The sequence below is a fragment of the Harpia harpyja genome, chromosome 6 (assembly GCF_026419915.1).
Source record: "Harpia harpyja isolate bHarHar1 chromosome 6, bHarHar1 primary haplotype, whole genome shotgun sequence".
NCBI classification, from domain to species: Eukaryota; Metazoa; Chordata; class Aves; order Accipitriformes; family Accipitridae; genus Harpia; species Harpia harpyja.
The window spans coordinates 68,304,136-68,329,083 of record NC_068945.1 but is presented as its reverse complement, the minus strand read 5'-3'; the positions used below and the strand labels follow the sequence as shown (position 1 = coordinate 68,329,083).

At 40.1% G+C, this 24,948-nt stretch overlaps 1 protein-coding gene across 1 annotated transcript in view; it reads right to left on the bottom strand.

Annotated features, from left to right (window-relative positions):
- EXOC4 (exocyst complex component 4) overlaps positions 1-24,948 on the bottom strand; it is a 414,930-nt gene that overhangs the window by 378,062 nt on the left and 11,920 nt on the right. Inside the window, exons 2-3 of the mRNA XM_052789476.1 lie at positions 16,115-16,304; positions 12,772-12,966 (exon numbers count right to left, since the gene is read on the bottom strand). Coding sequence (XP_052645436.1) covers positions 12,772-12,966; positions 16,115-16,304 — 385 coding nt within the window. The remainder of the gene's footprint in view (positions 1-12,771; positions 12,967-16,114; positions 16,305-24,948) is intronic.

The following is a 24,948-nucleotide window of genomic DNA, read 5'->3' as shown; positions in this document are numbered from 1 at the left end:
GTAAAACACTGATGATGAACAGTACCAAGTGTTGATTAACATACTGGAAATTAAGATGATGGAAGAAATTGCTACCAATTTTGTTCACCTTTAAACAGTCTTGTAAGAATTAACAAGCTAAAAGCAAACAAAGAGCTATAAAAGACTGAGGACTAAAAAAGACAATTCCTTTGCAATATTTTGGAAATAGCTGAGGTCACTCTCCTACTTGAGATAAAAGGATTTGCAGACCAAATGATGCAAAAAGGGTAGAAGTTTGAAACATTAGTTTGAAAGATTCTGAGCTACACACACACACACAAAAGTGCTCAGGTTGCAAGAAAAGAGCTCATCCTGAGATAAGTAGTCAGTGTAAGCTTATTTGACGGGGAAAGGACAGGGAAAGTGTACATACGGGAACAGGGTAAAAGGGTTACTTTTTGTTTGTGGCGTTTGTATTCTCTTAAACATAGCACCTTATACTAAGATTCCACCAGCACAGTCATCAACATTACTGAAATGCAGCCACTTCGACAAAAGGAGGCAACAAGCAGCTGGCGTATGGCAGAGTGCCGAACAGTAAGAAAGTATATATAAAGGCTAAGGAGTAACACAATTCTTTTTTAATGCCTTAACAGAGCAGAAGAGTGTTTTCCAGAGAATCAAATTCCAGCAAGCCGAACTCCACAATTTTGCTTTCTAAATCAATCATCCCATCTAGTCTTACCTTTTTTTTTCCCCTAAAAAGAAATTTCAATGTTATCAGTTACAAGTATGGAGGAGGTCTATTAGATGACACAGCTGTTTCCCTACCCCTATAGTACTGCCTTAATTAAGTTATATTTTACAAAAGTTACTTTTATATCTCTTGCTGATAAGACTACTGCTCCTACTTTATGAAAACGTCAAAACAAACCTGTTATAAACACATTAACACAAAGCGCAAATGTCCTTTAGTTTTCTTAAGTGTTTAAATGGCAATGACCCAGTCTAACTTACTGTTTTTGTCTACAAACTTTAAAATATTTATAAAATTATATTCCTCACTTGCTGTCCTTTACTCCAGCTACATAAATTTAATTCTTTCAAATTTGCCTTAGTCCTGTCACTCATCAATCATTCTACTTCCTCCGCCACTCGCTGTAATTCATCAATGTCTTTCTAGTAATAAAGTGCTGAAACCGAAAGCAGTGCTAAAGGAACAGAGTGGTTAAAAATCATGAAAAAGGATTATCCAACTGCTCACTTGGACATTAACACAAAACATGAGCAATTTCAACTACAGGATGGTCAAATGACTTCCCTGAAATAGGAAAGTCAGAGTATCTATCGGCATCAGAGAATTGCCTGAGACCTTTTCCATTACAGTGACAACTCGATGGAAATGAGACATGTATTGCCCCCGTACCTGTGATAGTTGTGTGCCTTGAACCCTCAGTAGCTTCTGGGCAATCAGATGAAATTAGCAAATCAAAGATTCAGTATTATCCACAAGAAACACATCAGACAGGTCAGCTACAGAAGTCATTGCCAAAGGACAGTGTTGAAGCCGAAAGTTTAAATTGGTGCAAAAAGTGACAGGCACAAATTCAAGGAAGAAACATCTATAGAGTGCTACTCGACACAAAAGACATCAGCTTTTCCATCAAAAGCTGCATATTACCAAGTGCTGGAAGTTCCCAGAGCGTTTTGGGAAAGGACTGCTATTGCTTGCTCTGTCCTCACTTTCCCTTCTGAACACCCTCTGCATCAGACACAGTATTGGCCTAAGACCACCTTTGGTCTGACCTTGTACAGACATCTGTATTAAATCTCACTGAAGCACTGTCTTGGACTAGCAATACAGTTGTAGGTATTGTGAAGGCAGCAAAAATAAGAAAGGCTCTTCCTTCCAGTTTTCATTTCCATAATTTTTTGTCTCTTGATTTAATGCATCCTCATTTAGTCTTAATTGCCATTAAGAAAAGTGTGTTTTTTCAGGACCATCTCTGTCCCAAAGGTCTTCTCTCTACATGAATGATGTATAGAACAATGAGGTTCTAATGCATTAAAGTAAAACATCACAATTTTCCTTTCAAAGCAAACCTGCAGTTTCCCAAATTGATTCTCTTGCTGTCTTCAAGATGGCATTTAAAATTTTTTATGCACCCCGTGTCCCATATCTCTGTTGTTAAAGGAATCTCTAAGTCCTTTCAATTAGCTCCTCAGCTATTAATTTACTAACTTTTCTTTATCATAGAATTCATAACTTCACAAGAGGTAATATTAAACTGTAGCATAAGACAACCATTGCCGCCTCCCTAAACAGGCACACTCTCCATACATCTTCATTTATGAGCTGTTCAGCATAAGTCTTCCTCTAAGTCTACATGACAAATGTTTCTTCTACCACACAATTTTGAAGGTTACTTGGTAGTATTATGCCAACTTTACCAGACATAAATCAGTTTACTTCAGTGGAGTACTTCTGGGTTAAATTCACCCCAAATGTTGCAAATGCTTTACTAAAAACTAAATTTATTACACCTTCTCACTCACCACTCACTAGCTTTAAAGCTGCATTTTTTAAAATGCCATCAGATTTATCTAGTTTATTCTATATTGTCCCATAACTCAATCTATCTTCAACAATTTCTCTTGGTGTTTGTTCCAATATTTTACTATGGACAGAATTATGTCTGTACAATCCAGAGTTTAAAAAAGAATTCATGGAAAGACCAGTGATTACTGGAAAAACAACAACTGTATTCAAAGATGAAGTGATAAAAATGTGAATGTCTCACAGAAAAACGTCCATAGCATACCTTAATAATAAAAATAACCAACAGTATAAATACCAAAAGAAATATTAACCTGAAGGTACGTAGTAACACCAGGTTCATGAGTTAAGAAAGGAAGCAAATGTAAACTAATCCACAAAACTCTCAAGCTGTTCGAAGTACTCCCAAGGAAGGATGCATCATTAAATGGCAGGAGCAATTGCCTTAAGCAAAGAACTTTTCATCACTGCATCTACACTATAATAAGGAAGGATTAAATTTAATGTTCAGAAATGCCCATTCCCAAAAGCACAGATCATCATGTTACAGATGCCACTCCTGTTCATTAAAGACAGTGTATTGTTGTGTAACTGCAGCTTACTTTCACCATAAAAAGATGCTAGACACCTCTACTCCACCTTCATTACAGCATGTTTTCTTATTTAATAAACTTTCATCAGCTTAAATGAATGGTTGTTATTAGTAGAGCTAACAGCCACAGGATAATACTCTAGAGAGATATCAATGCTTGTTGGTGCATTAACTAAGAGCAGAGGGGCTGAGGTCAAGCACGTGTCAATGCAAATGAAGCAGTATTAGGCACTAACAGTTTAATGCAGTAGTCTGCCTCAGATAATGGAAATTACAGGATAAAAAGAAGGAGATAAAGTTACTGATAAGTATATAACAGAAAAAATGATAAGATGTTTCAAAGGGAAAGAAACACTCTACTTTCTAACATCTTTAAACCTCGCCTAGCAAGTTGGTCTAAAAAAAGAAAAAAAAAAAAAGAGATCAGAAAACAGAATTTAAAAAGAAAAAAAAAAAACGAGAAAGATGCAGAAAAGAAGTGAAAAATGTTCTAACAATATGTAGCACGACTGCTTCTCATATAAGGAACTCGGAAGTACTCTACCAAACTTAGTTAAGCTTTACAATGCTCCTTGAAGGCAGCCAAATAATACTAATAAACCCTAGCACCTGAGTAAAGGTACAGTATTTTAAATGAACGAGCAGCAGACAGAAGAAAGCTCATGATTTCCATGCTTATTTATGTGAGAATCACTAGAACATATCCTATGCATACATCAACTTAATAAAAACAAAGCTGCCGCCTTCTCTTCCATACCTCAATCATACAGAAATCATGATGTTTGCTAATCATTAAAAACTAACGCAAAACAGTTCCTTTAAGTATAAACTTATACACCTCAGTAGGTAATCTGAAATGAGATACAACCCTTGAGATGTCAGCTTCTCAATGCTGTTTTCTAAAAGGCTTTGTAATCAATAAGGTCAACAATGACAAGACACAATGTTAGCAGGGGAAAGACTTCAAGGCAAGAAGTACTGAGAAAATATTACTGGTTTTGTAATTCAGAAGAAAAAGAATTTCAAGCAGGACCAAAATTTAGATTTTGTAATAAAAGCACGTCTGTAGAATCCCAAACCAACAAAAGTGTCTTATTTCCACTTATGGCATTAATTCCAAAATATAAAACTGTTCCACAGCAGTACCTGAATCCCAGCTCTGCAATAAGAAATGCAGAAACAAAATGAAAGACTGTTTTTATTGATTTTCATTGTTCCAGCTGAAAGGCAGACAGTAAATAAAATGCATACCGAGAACTGTTGCAATTTTTTTTTTTTTTAATTTCATTATTCCAGACTACTTACAGTCTAAGAAGTCTGCTCACTACACGGTACTTTTAATTGAAAGACTCTCCTCGTACTGTACCGAGGAAAGCCACAGGTAGCAGCTACATGCAAGTAACAAATATTAAAACTCCCAACCGTGCGCAGGGCTACAAACATCCAATGTTTTCTGGGAAGACATTAATCACTCCAAATGCCTTCAAGGAGGATTAACATGAAGTGCATAGAAAGGTAGGGGACACTTATCACGTAGGACACTTTCATTATGGGACGAGAGAGAAGAGGCCAAATATGCGCATATGTACACACACACAGAGCAATATCCTCTCTTTGCTCCTGAGGAAACTTTTCAGTATTTTAAGCTCCTTGTTTGACTCCCACTTCCCAGAGCAAGTGAGGTTCCTGTTCTCATACACTGTTCTCCAAAATATCTGTACCCATGCTTAGTCTCTCATCTATTTCCTTTTCCTATGCCACCTCTCCCTTCCAACAGCCTCAGTAGCTTTATGATCATCTTTGCACAGCATTTCCCCTACTAAAATGTCTTTGACTTCTGCCCATGTTCTCACCCACTAAGTAGCCCAGTTGTGTTGTAAAGCCGTGCAGTTAAAAAAAAAGGAAAACCAACAATTTTTTTGTAAAATGCTTTGGCATGCAGACAATGGAGCTGGTCAGCATCTCCAGTTTAGATTGGTATGTTCCTGATATAAAGGTTAGATTTCACAACAAAGTAATGTTCTTCAGAAAAAATAACTCAATACATATCTTACAGTCTACGGAGCTGAGCAAAAATACATTTAATGCATCATAAGGATGCCAGTGGTGAACACAGTATGCTTTTACTCTGCTGCTTCAGCACAACTGAAAATGACCTAATTTACCTGCAAACCAATCTCCTCTCCTGTACAGCTGGATGCCACACCAAGTACATTTAATTGAATGCAACAACAGTAACAGCCACTAGCTCGACTCTAGAAACTGAACAAACTGGCAACAATGCAAATTTGCAGTAAGAAAGCGGTCAGCTCTGAGAAAAGCCTGATGTTATTATTCACTTCAGAAAGCAGAGCAGTATACGTATATTATTCTTTCCTTGACATACGGAAACTGAAATAGAAGTCCTTAACATTGAAAAAGAAAGAAAAGTAGGTGTTGGAGCATTCCCTGGCCTACTTCTTGAGAAACAAATTACTGTCATTTCAGCTTTGTATTACTTGGGACAAAGACACAGAGGCTAAAGGAGAAGGATGTGCTCATGAGTAGAACACATATACACATCAGTTCCTAGCTCTGTCACACAAGGAAGTGTTAAGTTAAACTTAAGTGAAGACTAGTCAGAGGGCTCCATACTTCCTTCTTTCCATCTTCATTCTTCCTTCTTGTCGTCCTCCTAACAAAAAAGAAATTCAACTGGAAATAGCAGTTATCCTCACTCTTATCCTACGGATATGTTTCTGCAGTTTCATCATGTTTTGTTATCTGACACAATCCCACCCCAAAGGAAAGGTACTGCACTGATAAATCAAGTACAGAGTAAGTTGTGCTGGTTTTGGCTGGGATAAACTTAATTTTCTTCATAGTAGCTAGTATGGGGCTGTGTTTTGGATTTGTGCTGGAAACAGTGTTGATAACCCAGGGATGTTGTGGTTACTGCTGAGCAGTGCTTACCCAGAGCCAAGGGCTCTTCTGCTTCTCCCCCCACCAGCGAGCAGGCTGGGGGGGCACAAGGAGTTGGGAAGGGACACAGCCGGGACAGCTGGTCCCAACTGACCCAAGGGATATTCCAGACCATGGGACGTCATGCTCAGCATATAAAGCTGGGGGAAGAAGAAGGAAGGGGGGACATTCGGAGTGATGGCGTTTGTCTTCCCAAGTCACCGTCAGGCGTGATGGAGCCCTGCTGTCCTAGAGATGGCTGAACACCCGCCTGCCCATGGGAAGTGGGGGATGAATTCCTCGGTTTGCTTCGCTTGCGCACACGGCTTTTGCTTTCCCTATTGAACTGTCTTTATCTCAACCCACGATTTTTCTCACTTTTACCCTTCCGATTCTCTCCCCTATCCCGAAGTGGGGGGAGTGAGTGAGCAGCTGTGTGGTGCTTAGCTGCCGGCTGGAGTGAAACACAGAGCTTCATGGTCTATTGGAATTAAAAGATTTTTTTAAAAAACCCTATATACTTTGACAAAGTGGTATTAGTTCATTAAAATTGCAAAGCTAGACACATAAAAGCCAGGAAATGCAAAGAAAGTAGCCTAAGCAATTTTCATTTAATCGTATTATGATATGACCTTTAATTACTTGATTCGACAACATTTCTTCCTTCAACTGTTTTTAGCATTTCATCTCTTAGATTATTTAAACAAATGGAAAATATTAATTTCTCCCTCTGGGTACCTCATGGGTCAACAGTAGAGCCAGAACAGTTAGATCAACACCACAGACCTCTACGATACTTGAGTTAAGTAACTGCTCGGCAGAGCATACCGCCCTTCAATACCCAGTCCAGTGCTGGGGGAGACTAGACACCGAACTGCTTCCTCCAAGCAAGAATCCTTCTGTCCTTGCCCACTGCTGCCCATCCTGCTGTGTGCCCTCTGCTTCAGGTTCTGGCTTGGCAATAGTTTTGTGTAGCACGTCTAAAACATCTCTTCAGAAGAATTTGGGTTCCTGCCTTCCAGCATCTAAGCTCACGCTTCCAGGCCAAGTGCTAGCTATAGCCCCAACCCCAGCTTGCCTTTGCCACCAGCTCTGCTGCTCTCCCTTTTGGAGACTGCCCACTACCTTTTCATAGGAAGCTCCTTCTGTGTCAGAATTCCCCTCTTAGCACCTGATCATAGAATCATTTAGGTTGGAAAAGACCTTTAAGATTATCGAGTCCAACCATTAACCTAACACTGCCAAGTCCACCACTAACCCACGTCCCTACGTGCCATGTCTACACATCTTTTAAATACCCCCAGGGATGGTGACTCCACCACTTCCCTGGGCAGCCTGTTCCAATGCTTGACAACCCTTTCAGTGAAGAAATTTTTCCTAATATCCGATCTAAACTTCCCCTGGTGCAACTTGAGGCCATTCCCTCTTGTCCTGCCACTTGTTACTCGGGAAAAGAGACTGGCACCCACCTCGCTACAACCTCCTTTCAGGAAGTTGTAGAGCATGTTAAGGTCTCCCCGAGCCTCCTTTTTATGTTTTATGTTAAGCAGAATATACACACATATGCGTGCACATGCACTCAATTGCCACATAAATGTGAATGTTACCTTTAGCAATGAAGTATGTGAAAAAACAGATCCTTTACAGAAAAAGGTACAAACTCCTATTTAAAAAAAAAAATCATATACAGAAATTGAAAACAACTAAAACGTATTCTATCTGTTCCAGACCCTCCTAATTTCTCCAAAGCTTCACAATTCAAAGGACATTGGAATTAGGTTCTTTTAAAACAAACTGTGTAAGGTGCAATTACGGAACAGCAAACTTGATCCTACCAGCTCCACTCACCAGAGTGTGTGTTATCAAGATGCTGGAGGAACACAGAACATGAATACACGATATCTGAAGCTCGTCTGTGCTACTCTAGATGGATACAGAATCAGAAACAAAAGAGCTGCCACTTAAAATTTTTAACTTCATACAAATGTAAGCTGTCACGAAATACCTTTGCATTGTGTTCATACTACTGGGAAAAGCTGCCACTCTTTTATTAACAATTCTTCCCAGCATTACTCAGTCATTGCACATTAAAACCAGCTGGAGAGTTTTGAGTGATAATGAAACCTGTAACAAGCCATCTTCAGCCGTCTTTTCCAAACAATAAGGGAATTAAAATTTCAATTTAAATGCAGAGGTTTGAAACATGCTTCAGCGGCAAAATTACTTCAATTAATGTGAGTGGAATACAAAGAACAGACTGCAGAAATGTGATGCGGCAACCAGAAATTATGCCATTAGAATGCTTGCATCAACCTAACACGATGACTGCAAAGGTCTAATTTCGACTGTACATATCACAAGGCTACAGGCAACAATATTAATCAGTGCTCCAATTTCAATGTGAGGGATACAAGCTCCTTGTCAGATCACTTTGGACTTTTTATAAGCCATGAGCATCTGTTTACCTTGAGGAATGAAACAAAAGGACAGAGAGATCTATATACACTCTGCATCCCTGACGGTTTAGTAATTATTTTACATAATATTCATATCATATAAAAGGAGAAAGGAATTATCCTGCAGCCAGTGAGCGATTACAACATCACATCCTTGCAGAGGCAGCGTTAACAGAAGATGGCAAAAGCCAATGAGCCTACAGCGATTTTTGTCTATGGAAAAGCTCCAAATGCAGGTAGGTTACTATTTATTTATTACAGGTACACTTGTCTTCAAATGAGAACTGCAAGTGTCAATGAACGGCTAAAATAGTGTGTTCAATTTTCACTTGAGTTTTCTTTGCATTTCTTGATATATTTTAAAAAAAAACAACCTTAACAGCTGCTTTTTGTATCATTATCACTTGATTTCTTAGAAAAGATACTCTATTCTGGAAAAAACAAACAAACAAACAACAAAAAAACCAGCACAGTATACTACAGAAGTCCGTACTTCAGTGAGGTCTAATATTGGCTCTATCTCATAGCCTTGGGCAACGTTACCTACATCCACACACGTATGTGTGTGTACACATATGTGTATGTATATAAGTGTATATATGAAATAACTGCATACACAATATATTGCAAACCAATAAGATATCACAAATACACATATTGCAAACCATTTCTAAAGCATATTATATGATAAATCCTAAGTATTGTTATTTTCTTCTTACACTTCTTATCTTATATTCCAGATAGGAAATTAATTACTTTTCTGGAACTTCCTTCTGAAAATAACTTTAATTAAAAAAAACAAAAACCAAAAAGCAACCCCCCCCCCCCCAAAAAAACCACACCAAGGAAACTGGCAAGTCCATCAGTAAAAGAAAGCACCAACATTTCAATTGATACTGATGTTAACACTGAATACCATGTTTTTCCCCCTACACTGACTGCCCCTAATTTACATCTACTTCTTCATCTCCCATAATTGAAAACATCAGATGAACACCACATTCCAATTTCCTGTATTAGGAACTTGACAAACATTTTGGCAAAACCTGACTGCACTCTTCACATATATGCTGCCTCAAGTCATTGCATTGCTGATCTGTTTTCAGGAATTCTAATAGGTTTTACATAACATTTTATAAAGTATCATAAAAATTCCACTCTACATTACAGAACAGAAATAGCTGCATTACCCACCCCAGACAGCTTACAATATGGTGGGAGAAGACACAAGACAACAGTTCATATTAGAAGGACAGTGAGACTCTAAGGAGAATAAGATTGTGAGGGTTCCTGGAAGATGGTTTTAAAAAGGAAAAAAGGGAAAATTGTGACAAGATTATAGAAACATGATTTCACCAAGTGTGACATGAAAACAGAACATAAGCAACAGAAAAAACGAGAAAGGTGATGGCAGAGTGAAATCGGACAAGAGGATGTGACCGCAACAACAAAAATCCAGACAGTGTTACACATGCCATCAGAGAAAGGGATGACGAGACTGACATCTAACTGTTGAAAATGTTTCAGCGGGAACAAGGTAAGTTTTAGACAGTCGTGTTTAAGGTAAAATGAGATAAAACGGAAAGAAGGAAATTAAAGTTCAAGTCTGGACTCTAGGAATATGAGGTGGCAAGACCAGGATTCCAGCTCTTTATCCTGTTGAATAACAACTTATTAAAAAGAAGTGAAGAGCTACAGCTAAGAGAAATACAAAGGACAGTAAAGTTCAAAAAAAACAATAACAAAGGAAGGCAATGGAAAGACTTCCTTAAAGGCGTTCTCTAGCAAACACAAAGAGGAATATGAGCAGACATAATTCTTTTGCCTTCACTTTTGAATCACAGACTGCTTAAGGTCGGAAAGGACCTCTAGAGAATATCTAATCCACCCCCCTGCTCAAGCATGGTCACCTAGAGCCAGTTGTCCAGGACCACATCCACTCTGGTTTTGAAAATTTTGCATGGATGGAGACTCCACAACCTCTCTGGGCAACCTGTTCCAGTGTTCAACCATCCTTACAGTAAAAAAGTGTCTTCTTACGTTCAGACATAATTTCTTATGTTTCAGTCATATGTGTCCATTGCCTCTTCGCCTGTCACTGGGCACCACTGAGAAAAGTCTGGCTCTGTTTTCTTTGCACCCTCCCATCAGACATTTATAACCATCGAAAGGATCTCCCTGAGGTTTCTCTTCTCCAAGTGAAGCAGTCCCAGCTCCCTCAGCCTCTCCTTACATCCGAGATGCTCCTGTGCCTTAACCATCTTTGTGATCCTTCACTGGACTCGATCCAGTAACTCCCTCTCTGTCTCTCGTACTGGACTCAGCACTCCACATGTCAGGACTGAGTAGAAGTGAAAAATCACCTCCCTTGTAAAGTTTTTAATTACTGGTAGAAAACAGTTCCAGGAAAGAAAGGACTGGAGCCTGGTGAGGAAGTGTGCTTGTTAAGCTTAGAAACAAGACAAAGAAAAAGACTCTTATTAAAGAAGGCCAGGCAACTTCTACCTCCACCGCAAGACTGGAATTGAAAGGTATGCTTATAAAAGAGATGGAACTGAAAAGGAAAAACACTTGAAGGGAAGGAGAAAAAAAAAGATGAAAAAAGAGCTGGAAATAAGTAGAAAGGACCAAGAGTCATGGTAAAAGACGTAAAGGAGGACAATGAGACGCAAACACACCCAGATGGTGAAAGACAGTCTCCCCTCTGAATAATGGCCAAAGTTGTGAGTGTGTTCTGGGAGATGAAATAGGAGAGAAACAGGATAGTTCTTCTATAACTGTATTGGGTTTGTGTGGCAAGGTTTTGGTAGCAGGGGGGGCTACAGGGGTGGCTTCTGTGAGAAGCTGCTAGAAGCTTCCCCCATGTCCGACAGAGCCAAGGCCAGCCGGATCCAAGACGGACCCGCCACTGGCCAAGGCCGAGCCCATCAGCGATGGTGGTAGCGCTGCTGTGATAACGTATTTAAGAAGGGAAAAAAGTTGCACGGGGCACAGAAACGGCCGGAGAGAGGAGTGAGAATATGTAAGAGAAACAACCCCGCAGACCCCCAGGTCAGTGCAGAAGGAGGGGAGGAGATGCTCCAGGCGCCGGAGCAGAGATTCCCCTGCAGCCCGTGGGGAAGACCACGGTGAGGCAGGCTGTCCCCCTGCAGCCCAGGGAGGTCCACGGGGGAGCAGATCTCCACCTGCAGCCCGGGGAGAGAGGACCCCACGCCGGAGCAGGGGGATGCCCGAAGGAGGCTGGGACCCCGTGGGAAGCCCGCGCTGGAGCAGGCTCCTGGCAGGACCTGCGGATCTGTGCAGAGAGGAGCCCACGGAGCAGGTTTGCTGGCAGGACTTGTGACCCCAAGGAAGGGACCCACGCTGGAGCAGGCTGTGCCTGAAGGACTGCAGCCCAGGGAAGGGACCCATGCTGGAGCAGTTCATGAAGAACTGCAGCCTGTGGGAAGGACCCACGTTGGAGAAGTTCATGGAAGACTATCTCCCATGGGAGGGACCCCACGCCGGAGCAGGGGAAGAGTGTGAGCAGTCCTGCCCCTGAGGAAGATGAAGTGGCAGAGACAACGTGTGATGAACTGACCGTAACCCCCATTCCCCTGCTCTGCTGGGGTGGGGGTAGGTAGACAATCCAGGAGTGAAGCTGTGCCTGGGAAGAAGGGAGGGGTGGAGTGAATGTGTTTTGAGATTTGATTTTATTTCTCATTACCCTACTCTGGTTGACTGGCAATAAATTAAGGTAATTTTCCCCAAGCTGAGTCTGTTTTGCCCTTGATGGTAATTGGTTGAGTGATCTCTCCTGTCCTTATCTCGACCCACAAGCCCTTTGTTACATTTTCTCTCCCTTGTCCAGCTGAGGAGGGGGGGAGTGATAGAATGGCTTTGGTGGGCACCTGGCATTCACCTAGAGTTAACCCACCACAATAACAAAAATTGTTTTGAAATAATTGTTAAGATATAAAGAAAGATGATACAGGTTGCAAAAGCAGAAGGAAATCCTATGTGCAGTTCAAATGGGTAAAGAACTAGATGGTTACAGAAATCACCAGGCTCAGGACACGTAAACAGACAGCTCTGAAAGACAAGAGCTAACTAAACAGGATGAGAGACTGTAACCCCAAGTCCAGTCAGGAAGGATCAAAACAAAACCAAACAGAAATTCCCATACAAGAAAGCAGCAAATGACCAAAGAAACTAAGCAGGTGATCAGACAGCTGACCACCATGTTTCTGGTAGATACTGGCCCAGCACAAGGTACTGCATCTTACCAGCATGTCTGTTGCATTGAGGTAGTGCTTGCTGGCCATGCACTGTTCCAGCTTCTGAGGCACTTGCTTGATGTTCTCTATCTCATCCAGCAAATTCAGGACATGTTTGTGCTCAATCCCTTCAATCCACAGCTTGCGCAACTCATCCCGCTTGCAATGCAGCAGCATCTTGCATGACAGCAGATTCTCCTTCACCTACAAGCAACATGTCAAAAGATTAATTAAAACTGTCCCTGTAACTGGCACTTCTAACGTAGATCAGCCCTTTTCCAAATTTACTTTATTAGGAATTCCAAAAATATCACAAGACTATAACCAAACCAAAGTTCCTTAAAATTTCTGGTTATTCCTTTGGCTGAAGGGAAACATATAGTACATACAAACTGGAACTGCCTTCATAGTGAAATGGGTTTTAGTACAACTTTTGTACCACTAGTGAAAATTTAACTTAAGTATCATAATGTGAAGAAACACAGCATCCTATTAACCATGACCAAAGACTTATTTGCATGTTTTCTAAAAATCAATTCAGTATTTTGGCATACAGCAAGAATCCAATTTTCAGTGAAAGCAAATAAGCCACTACTAATTTTTCCGCTGTAAACATTTTCCATCTGCCTATTAAATCTTTTGGCACATCTCCTCCTTTCTTCAAGTTTGGTGTCAATTTCTTGAAACATGACTATCTAAGAGTACAACCATTTTCCTAATATCTCAAGCAATACCAATTTTTTCTTGTAGGAGATGTGGTTTCATTAAAACAAATAGCAGTTAAGATACAGGTCAATTCAGCATTTCCATTACTTATCAAGGCCATTACATCACCTAGAAAAACACCTTGGTGTTTGCTATTCCGTTTGTTTTTGAGCCTCATGCCATCATCTCTAAGTGGCAAAGTCTCTACTATTCTACCCCATTCAGGAAACATCAAGATGTTTCCTTCTCCATTCTTTCTGATCAAATGCACAGCCTCCATTCCCTGCTTTCAGGTTCTCCCAATATCCTCTAGTAAGGTCAGTATAACCTAGCTTTTCTTGCATAATGCAAATCAATAATACATATTAAAATGTGGAAGCAATTAGCAACGCAGCTTCACACATTGCTTTCACACTACTCTTGTTTTTGTGATAAGTTATGAATACTTAGGGTCCAACCTTTTCTCAGGCTGAACTCTCACTGAATTACACATGAAGAAAGACTCTCAGAAGTAGGCCCTTCAATTTATTTTTAAATAATGAGCCTTCAAAGCACTCCAGAAATCCCACTTCAGCTGCACATTCTCCTACCTTGTCCATCTAAAGGCAGTTTAAAAAAAATATAGAAGCAAAACACATAGATGAACCAAAATACAGACAAACAGTAAATAACAACAGCTACATAAAACAGCCTCAATCCAGAGTCAGAAGAGACTAAGATTTTAATACAGTAACATTGCACTCCAAAATGTCCTTCTGAAAGGAATAACATCGAAAAATCCTCAGCCAAGAGAAAAGCTAATGTAAGAGTGTCGTAACTTGCTGCAAAAGCAGAGGCAAACTAAAATGCATAGAGTTCATTTCAGACTTAATCCCTGTTCAGTACCTTAATTTAAAATGTTTCACTGACCTAGCACACCATCACCAGTGGACTGCTGTTACATAGAGCCAAATTAGGTCAGTATAACAATCACGGGGCTGGAAGGAATCTCACAAGACATTCCAACTCCTGTCCTTGCAAGAAAGAAGATCAACTCTATCTACATTTGGGAGCAGGGAAAGGAGCGAACAGCAAATCTTTAAGGAAGAACTCCCCTTTGGTAGACCCAATTGTTTCTACTTGATAATTCAGTTTTACAGTGGTAACGCCTCTAAAGCTACATTCAAAACCAAGCCTTTCCCAGCAGGAATTCATACAAGAATTGACTACAAAAGGTAGATGCACAGAGGGATCTGGACTATCTATCACTTCCACAATTCCTAATGCAAGTAAACACCTGTGCATTCATCCACCTTCCTCAAGAGGGGAACATCAGAAGAAAGGCTGATAGTGTAACACAGATTGATGACAAACCAGACCTGGGGCCTCCCATGAGATCAGGTCAAAGCTACTTCAATACATATTGACCAAAACTAATAAGAAAACTTAAATATCAAAAGGTCCTTCACCCTTACAGTCATTCTTCTAGGTGGGACCAAAAGGTCACATCCCTATATGTTTGGTTTGACCTCTGCACAGCTTAGTATACTGCGTGAAAATAGGCCACTGGCTACAGTTTATTTCAAATTTAGTGCAATTGATCTCTGCTTTCAAAGTGCTGAGCTTTGTACATAAATCCTAGAATGAACTCTTACCCTTGGAAAGCATCAGAATGGCCTCATTTTCTTTGAAAATGCTAAATGAATTTTAAAAGCCAGAAGGGTCAGTACATAGTCCCAGAAGGGTAAAAGCCTACTGCTCCTAAAGCACTGCTGTGAAAAGTTTTAAGATGAGACCTCCACAGAGCCAGAAAAATAAAATGGAATAAATTTGGTGCCTAGTTTGCAAAGTTTACGTATAGCAAACTACACAGGAAGTAAAAGATAGGACAGGAGACCAAAGAACTAATGTATCACTGCAGGGAGAGAGCAGATGGAACAAGTCCACAACAAAGAGTGCCAGAGTTATTTACTGGCGTGCTACTGAAGTGTGAGCACTCAAAATACAGAAAGATACAGGGGCACAAAAGTTCATGTACATTCACACAACAGAACTGAATTTGGAAATAGCACCAAAATTCATATTCTCTGAGCGAAAAGTAAGCTGATGAATCACCCAGACTATTTAGGAGGAGGTTGAAGGCCAACATATCAAAACATGAACAGATTAGATGGAAGGGTGTTAGCTTAGCAGCCCTTAAGACTTCAAAAACCTGATAGCAACATGCCCAGGCAATAAATGAACAGGGGGCACCGCAAAGCTTTGCGCTATATATCCACTTCTCATTTTGCTTTTTAATTATTTGTGTTCTCAAACAACAGAGAGATCCTATGGAAAACACACTGCTAGTAAGACATAGCCTGGGACCGCTGTATTAGGACTGGGTGGTCCGCTCCTAACCATGCCACAGAGCAACTTGAAAAATCACACCTAGTTCAGAATTAGTGGGTACAGTGCTTTCTCAATTCATTTTTTAGTTCAGTTCAGGATGACGACAAGTAGCTGGAAAAAGGGAGAGAGAAATAAAAGGTTAAAATGGGAGCTTACAACGCTACCAGTGAAAGGACAGTACACAGGAAAAAGGTACAGGAGTTGCACAGATTTGTACCCAGAGTACACGCTATCAAGCAGATGCAAACACAGAAACACATGCAAAGCTAGACTTCACCTGTTTGATCTTGTTGCGCGAGTTGGTGATGCGCTCTGTGATGCTCTGGTATGTGCGGATCGCAGTGGTGAGCTCGGTATAGTGCTGGACAATGAGCTCATCCAAATCCCGGTCACATTTCTCATAAGCTTCTTCCAGGCGGCCTTTCTCAGTCTCTCGGTCCTCAACATCATCACTGGTAGATAAAGTCCTAAGGATAAAAAAGATTACAAAAATAGGGTTATTTTGAAATTATCTATAAGAACAGGAAGCCTTTGCCTAAAAAATGCACTACCTACCACAAACCAGTCACTCTTTATTAGTCTGTACACTTCACTGAGTGAAGCTTATTTCTGCTACACATCTGTCTGGTGTTCAGCAGAGAACAATGTACTTCAAGAAAATAAAAACACATAAATATTGTGTTTTATTGCTTCCTCAATCTTCAGATGCTTCAGAGCTTTTTTACTACACTACTGGATTTATGAGAAGGGAAGGTTATCTAGTAGTTATCATTATTTCCAGAGTCATTAATATGGGCACAATATAACATATGAAATATATCCTGGATCCAGAAGCCCACACCTAGAGTGACTCCATGGCACTACCAGAAAGACCCAGCAGACAGCAACAGCCAAAAAGACATATCCTTATCCCCTACAGTAGGTAGCACTCAAGAAGTTGGTTTGTGCAAAAAAAGGCATCCTGAATTTTCCTCTTCCTTTATGCTTGCAAGGGCAGCTATGAACCATACAGGTTTCTGTTTTAAATCAGTAATATAGACACTGAAAGGTTTGTAATTCATGGTGAAAAAAAGAAAACTCATTTAGGATCAGTTACAGTAGTTATGACCTAAACACTGGTATATCACAACCTCAAAAACTAGCAGGGATGAATTCTATAATGCTACTTCAGACAATTTCTGAACCACTCTGAAGAACTTATGATGAGAAAATAAGCAAAAATAAAGATATTGTTTAAAAAATTTTAAAAAAAAATCACTGCATACAAACTGGTTTGGATCATGTGCTTGACTATCATGAAACAATCACAACTTTCAAAGAAATCCAGAGCATCTACTTGCTGAAGGTGAGATGCCTCTAAAAATACAAACAGTAGAGCATGAACATGTGGAGACAGTTATTTCATTTAAATCACATAAGTTTAGGCCTCTGAACTGAACTGAGGCACCATCTTAAGATGGTACGCATGTTACACTGAAAGAGTATAAAAATAGTAAGAGACTAGAAGAGCCATTGTTTCCAACCCTAAAGACTAATGAAAAAATACACCATCAGGAATAAGAGAGAACTTCTTGATTTTCTTCTGGATTCTTAAGCTATTTGTGCAGAAAAGGTCTAAGAGTTAGAAGGAGACAAAAAACCCATTGCTGAATGCTGCTGCCGCTCTCTGCTACCATAACGGCTTTCATTTTGGCTTTGTTAAAGCAATGAGGTCCAGTCAAACTAAAACCAGTATCTCCTACTGTAACTCCTGCTGTCAACTGAGAAAATATAAATTTTCCCTTGCAATAAGTCACTTGTCCTCTACAGTAAAAGTTAGAAGGTGAGAACTGCCTGCGCATCATTGAAAAATAACAAAACAGAGAAACCTATTTCCTTATGGTTTATTTAAGAGTATTTTCATTGACAACAAGCAGGACACAAGAAGGGTTAGTAGTTGACAGCTTTTTCTGAATTCTCCAATACCATTAGGAAAGTAATAGGAACTCAAGTGCAAAAGCTCTTCCCAAAGAAATGTAAAAAAAGAACTTAAACATAAAAGAAATGCTCCCTCTCTCTCAGAAAGTCAACAGAGACATACCCAAAACTTCCAGTTCGCTACTCTTTCTTCCCTTCAAAGAAAAACAACAGGCTGTACCACCTACTCAAAGACTCCCATCTTTAAAACGAAGAAAAAAACAAAAAGCCATTTCACTGGGGATCACAATCCCAGAAAGTGCAGCTAAGAAAACTCAAATGAGCAAGCAGATCTGTACTACCACATGGAACACGGCACAAGAGGAAGACAGGAGCACAGACTCACTTGTCCTACTCAACTACCAAGGAGGACACAGGAATTACAGCCAAAAATATATCCTACAAAACCCTGAAAGAAGACAATGTACCCAAGTGATGTATTTTACTTTACACAGTTTTAACACTCCTTTTCACTTTCAGATGGCAGTGGCAGAAGGGTAACAGATACCACATTCTTTTGTTATGCCTCAGACTATCAGCACGGGTGCCTCACACTCTCCACCCCACTCCCAAACACCAAGAGCTGCACATTTTACAGGGGATGCAGGCACACCTCTCCTCTTGCACGAAGAACACCCTGAGATGAGAAACCCCTTTCGCATTCCACTAACAGCATAGCTTTTTCCGATACATAAAATTTATTTGTAGTGTTTCAAGTGCCATGCTTCATGGTAGCTACAGAAACAGGAATGCTTTCTAATGTTATTACATTAATATTCTACTCCCAAACATTCTTAGTTGTGTCTTAAATCACATTTTCACAAAAAAAGATATATTTCTTAACTTGTAGTCTATGCAAAGCACTTTAATATCATGCAAAAAGGACCTGTAAAGTAAGAACAGTAGTACAGTGGTTAGAAAACAAGCCTGGAATTAAGAACTCTGGATTACAGCCTCTGCTTTACCACAGACCTCTGCCATCATGCTTGCAGCACATTCACATTGCAGACTGCGTCTTGACACTAGAGCGTGAGCTACACACAGCTCTCAGCTACTACAGACTCCTGATGTAAATATCTGCTTTTCAGTGGAATAGGCTGCGCAGGCAGATCCGTGTCCTTGTGGCCCAGTTTCTCTCTCACCTGGGGAATACACAGCACTGGTTCCTCAAACAAGCAAATTGCAATTACATGCACTAAGTACTACTGAAACACTCAACGCTGTTAGCAGAGGTCATGTAAACACTTCAAAGTAGTGTATGAAGATATGCTGGAAAACAATACTAAGCATACAGTTAATGCAACAGTATTAAACGTACAGTACTTGTGAGATGCGGTGAAGTTTGGGTTCATGCTGTAATAGATGAATAGAAAGCATGTGCAAGAATGTGTTTGACAGTAAATCTTCCTCCATTAAGAGCTCTTGCACGTGAATATGTTTTCTTTGTGAAGAACTGCTTATTTTTGCTAGAAGAATGTTCTTCAGCATGGTTACACCAGACACGAAATGTATATCCTTTTTAGAAATTGACATATTGTTTGAGTTTGAAGCTGAACAGTATTGCTTGTCTCAGTAGTTAATGAAAACATCGATTCTCTCTAACCTGCCTTATAGATTGCAGGAGAATTGTGGACTGCTACAGACAATGTAGAAGTGGAACCAAATTGGCCTGTATCACAGACTAGAAAAGTTTTTAGTTTTAATTAAACAAAATTCAATTTCAGAATTCTTGATTTGCCAAAGCTGTTCAAGCTTTGGCTTGAATCCATCTGCAAAGCCAGTAGTTTGTTACAAAAGCTAAAGATCTTTCTCCAAGGCTAAGACTACATCATTGTACTGTCAGAGAATGTCACATGCCTTTTCTAATGCTCCAGCAAGTTCCTGCCCAACTTAGGCTTCCTAACAACTTCCAGTCACATCCATATTTTTTAAGCAGATTCAAACTGTGCTGCCCAGTTGTTTTTGTTCTTGTAATTGAGTTCAACTTGCCCTCTACAGGAAAAATATTTTTTACTAAAAACACTTGACATTTGCTCAGCCAAAACATAGATGTTTATGAAGCCTGAGAGAGATCACAGCAGGACCAGTACCTTCGAAACCACAAAACCTGTCAAAAGGACAAAGCTAGTATAGCTGGAAATCAGAAGCCTTTGTGAGGTACCACAAGCTTATTCCTACTGAAATGAAATAATGACAATGTCTAACTGAAAGTGTCAGTTTTAGTTGTCATTTTGCTATTTGTCTGTTTAGATATATAATATACATTTGCTGCCACTTTCAGCAGAATCAAGATGCTTTAGGGGGGAAAAAGACCATCTCGCTGAGCACTACACACCTTCTCACGCAGTCTGAACTCCAAAGACCTCATCTTTTAAACCCACAACACAGCCAGTAGCAGCATGAAAATATTGCCAACCCATATTAAAAAGACAGGTAACAGGAATGCAGAAGTCTCAAAGCTCCAGTCCAGCCAACCTGGCTTCAGGAACCTAGCAGCACACACTGGGAACACAGTTGCTAATTAAGTCTTTTTCTACACTTACAGTTCTCTGAAAAATGAGCTTAATATGCAGCAGTAACTCAGAAACCAACAAGATTAAAGTAAGACAAAGGAATCACTCTGCTGCTGTATAAAACCTTACTCTGCCCATACTTGGGAGTGACATGCACTGTTCTGGTCTCCTCTCTCTTCCGTTGCCCTTGGAAGGGCAACTAAAACAACAGAGGGGATGAAGCAGCTGTTCGCTGCAGAGACGCTTCAGTTTGGAAAAGAAAAGGCTGAAAGGAGATACGAGTAAGGTTTGCAGAAGTCAGAAACAAGATGAATAGCATAAATGCAAAACAGTTTTTCACCAAATCATGCACTACTAGAACTCGTGGCACTTGTTGAAACTAACAGGAGATCCATTAAAAAAAGGATGAAGTACACTTTAGGTAGTGAACTCCTGAGCCTTGCTGCAGGATTTGAGGCTGACAGCATCAGCAGGTTCAGAAAAAGGACTTAAATGTATTCACAGACAACAGGTCGAAACAAATACTGAAAGAATCTAGCTGGAATGTATCCTCCAACATCCCTGACTCAACAACTGTAGACACCAGGGAAATAGAGAGGCACTGGACACCAACAAGTGGCCAGGCATGCACCCCTCCCTAATATTTTGTATTACCACTGTTGGAGACAAACTACCAGGCTGGAAGAACCATTAATCTGCCTCAATAGAGCATTTCTTTGGTCTTACCTGCGCAAGACTCCAGTAAGGTAGACTACCTAAAGCTGAGTAATGTTTTGGAGGTGCTGGAGGTGATGTTACCCGACTCCTGCGCATGTACACACAAACACACACACACAGTAAGTGCCAACATGGGGCCTCCCCTTCACCTTACCAGGATATTTCAGCATCCAAACCTGCAAGAAGACAAGACAACCATGATCCATTCTTGCAGAGTTCCAGGTGAAACCACTGTGCTGTCAGGCAGCAGGAGGGGAGAGAAGGGAAGAGTTACAGACTTTCACAAAACACTGCTTTGTACATCCCAGGGACATACTGACCAACCAAATTAAATTAACACACTGTTACATATTATTCCAGCCTGTGATCCTAACCTGTAAGACTTCAACTCAATAGAATTTTCAAGCTCAGTCAATTGCCATGGTCCAAGATTTCCAGCTGGCTCTGTCAGACACACCAGCTGGGAAATCTTCCCAGAATTAACACCTGCATTGGGAACCTCTCGCTGTCTTTAATTACCTGTTCTGGGAAAATATTGTGGAAACAATCATCGTGAAAAATATCACACTCATATTTTGACCAGAAAATTTACCTATATTTACAGCCCTTTAGTCTGTTCTAGTTTAAAACATTAAAGGGACCACTCACTATGCCAAAAGGGATAAATAATTCCACACAACAACAAAGAATTTAAGCCTAACAGGTTTTTCTTCCCCCTCACCCACGAGTTTGCCTTAAATACCTGTAAATTATCTCTTTATGGATAGGATAAAAGTTTAAATCACAACCCAAGATCTAAATGGAGAAAAGCAACATCAGAGACTGCTTTTTCATTTATTTTACTGAAAGACCAGCAAGTTTCAGAAGATAAGGTTTTGGGTTTAGGATGTGGTTATTTCCAGTCATTATAGGAGTCTGGATTAATGGCTGGAGAACAGAAAAGAAGTGCACGTGTGATCTGTCCCACAATCATGTACTGAAGAACCATCAAAGTGCACTTAGAGAAAAGCAAACCCATTCTTTAACGGATGCGAATAGCAATATATAAATAAGAGGAAGTGAAGCTGTTTCAAGCCAAAATGTAAGAAACAAGTGTGCTATAAAACTGAGAATGGCTCTTCTGGATTTTTTTTAAAAAACACATTAAACCTTCTCCCAGACAATAATTTACATTTTTGTCCACCATGGCTGTCACATACAAATTTCTAAAACACATTCAAAAGCAGTACAAGTACTTACAACTGCTTACAGCCACCAGTAAGACACTTCTGCTCATGTTCTTCTCAAGCCACTGTATCAATCGGATGAGCCCTCACTTTACCTACTTAAACCAAAACTAACTCACCACCTTCTCTCTACTCCAGTAATTCATTACCTTGTATTTTCCTCTTTCAAAAACACAACATTAAATACTTGAAGTCTAGCAGCATCTGTCACTACAAAAAGGAGCAATGTCACTTTGAATCTGAAACATTACTTTGTACAACTGAATTTCCCACCTAAGCCCCTTGGTACTGGAGCCACTTCTTTTTCTTGCTCTGCACAAAAAAAGCTAAGCAAGGAATACTTAATATTCTTGAGATTATATATGTTCCTGCTAACACTGCAGAAAAGTAAGCCAAGGGCATCTTTGCTTGTTTCAGTTCTATTAAAATGTGTGGCAAGGAAGAGGAAAAGTCAACACACTGTTTGCCAAATAGAAAGGATCAAAATTGTTTGGGAAAGGAACTTTGCAGAAAGAACTTTGAAGGGGGAATTACAAAACAGGACAGGATTATGAAACAATGATAAATATACATTAGCTTTTTAGAACTCTGTTGTGGTTTAACCCCAGCCGGCAACTCAGCCCCACACAGCCACTTGCTCACTCCCCCCACTTCAGGATGGGGGAGAGAATTGGAAGAGTAAAAGTGAGAAAACTCGTGGGTTGAGATTAAAACAGTTTAATAGGTAAAGCAAAAGCCGCGTGCGCAAGCAAAGCGAACCAAGGAATTCATTCCCCACTTCCCATGGGCAGGCGGGTGTTCAGCCATCTCTAGGACAGCAGGGCTCCATCACACGTAATGGTGACTTGGGAAGACAAACGCTATCGCTCCGAATGTCCCCCCTTCCTTCTTCTTCTCCCAGCTTTATATGCTGAGCATGACGTCCCATGGTCTGGAATATCCCTTGGGTCAGTTGGGATCAGCTGTCCCGGCTGTGTCCCTTCCCAACTCCTTGTGCCCCCCCAGCCTCCTCGCTGGTGGGGGGAGAAGCAGAAGAGCCCTTGGCTCTGGGTAAGCACTGCTCAGCAGTAACCAAAACATCCCTGGGTTATCAACACTGTTTCCAGCACAAATCCAAAACATAGCCCCATAGTACCTACTAGGAAGAAAACTAAGTCTATCCCAGCAAAAATCAGCACAAACTCCCTGAAAAAAAAAAAAAAAAAGCATTCAAAACATATGACTAACAGAAGGAACATCAATTTAGATATCAAGTGCATGCAGGTTATGAACTCAGTGGGGATCTCCAGTAGGGTTCCCTGATCAGTTCATTTGTTTTTTCATTTTCATTTTTCTAAATGAGAATCCGCCTCCCCTGTAAGATACCTGTAATTTGTACTTGGCAGCTGGATGGTTGCATATGCCTGTCTCATTAGCAAGAGCTCAATAGGATTAGAATAATTCCAACTGGATGTTAGTCTGTTAAGAGACATTTTTATGCTACAGTAAAACAGAAATTCATTGAGCCAAATCTCATTGAATTTTGATTTTACATAGTTAAAAATACAGATTACACAAATGCAAAATGCTTAATTCACTGGAGTCACTTCCTCATATGGAAGACAGGGTAGAGAAGAAGATGATCAGACACAATCCTGAAATGTTTTTAATCATGGGATGTACAGCATATTTCATACAAGAAAAAAACCAAACCTTGCTATTTCCCCCGGAGGTCAGTGAATTTACACTGGAATTAGATTAATAAAAAAAAAAAGGTCCATTGGGACTATTCATTTGGGTAGAATTTGATCTGTAGATCTCAAGCATTTTTCATCTCTGCTTTCCAGCATCCAACTCAAATAACTAGCCCAGGGAGCAGGTGGAAAGACTTTTACAGGAGTCCCGAAACACTGTCATCCTGCAAGACACCTAAAGCCTTAAACTGCTTGCTACAACAGTTCACATCAAAGACAGGAATATCTAGTTTCCAAAGGTAAATACATAAGAAAATGTATTCACATTGATCAAATATAATTGCCATCTCTAACATTTCTGCAAGAGGCTGTATCTTTCTAGAAAACTGAACAAACTCCACAGCTCCAGAAGAGTCCTCCTTCCTCAGCACCACAGATGAGAGAACAAAGTGTCTCAGACGTGTTGGCACAACTAGGACCCAAAAGTACATTTGAATCTACCCTCACCAGTTGGTTTACAGTAGTTCAACAGACCACAGTCATCAGAAGCTAAAGAGTAATTCAAAACACTGGGAAGCAAGATTTCTGACTTAAGGATGCTTACCTATAAATGCTTAACATGGTATCTGGAAGCAGCTGGAAAACCCACTTGAATCGTTAAAACTTTTTTCTCTCCACAGACCTCAGAGTCTCAGCGTTTTCCTCTGAGCAGCAAAATGAAACTCTTCTCTCACAGAAAACACTAAGGAGCTTTGAGAAAGTCACACAATGTCTCATTCTTATAAGGCAGAAAATGCTACAGACTATAGCTACTATTTACCATAGTAAATACATACAGTATTTTGAAAACACAACATATTAAGTAGGAATAAAAGAAACTTTTCTCTAAGAACCAATGTAATTAATCTGTTCCCAGCAACAACACCAGCAGACACCACGCACTACGTAACAAGTTATTCTCACACTACGGCCTTAGTGTTGCCTATTTCTTTGTGTTTTGACAAATCAATGTTTTTCATAGACCTA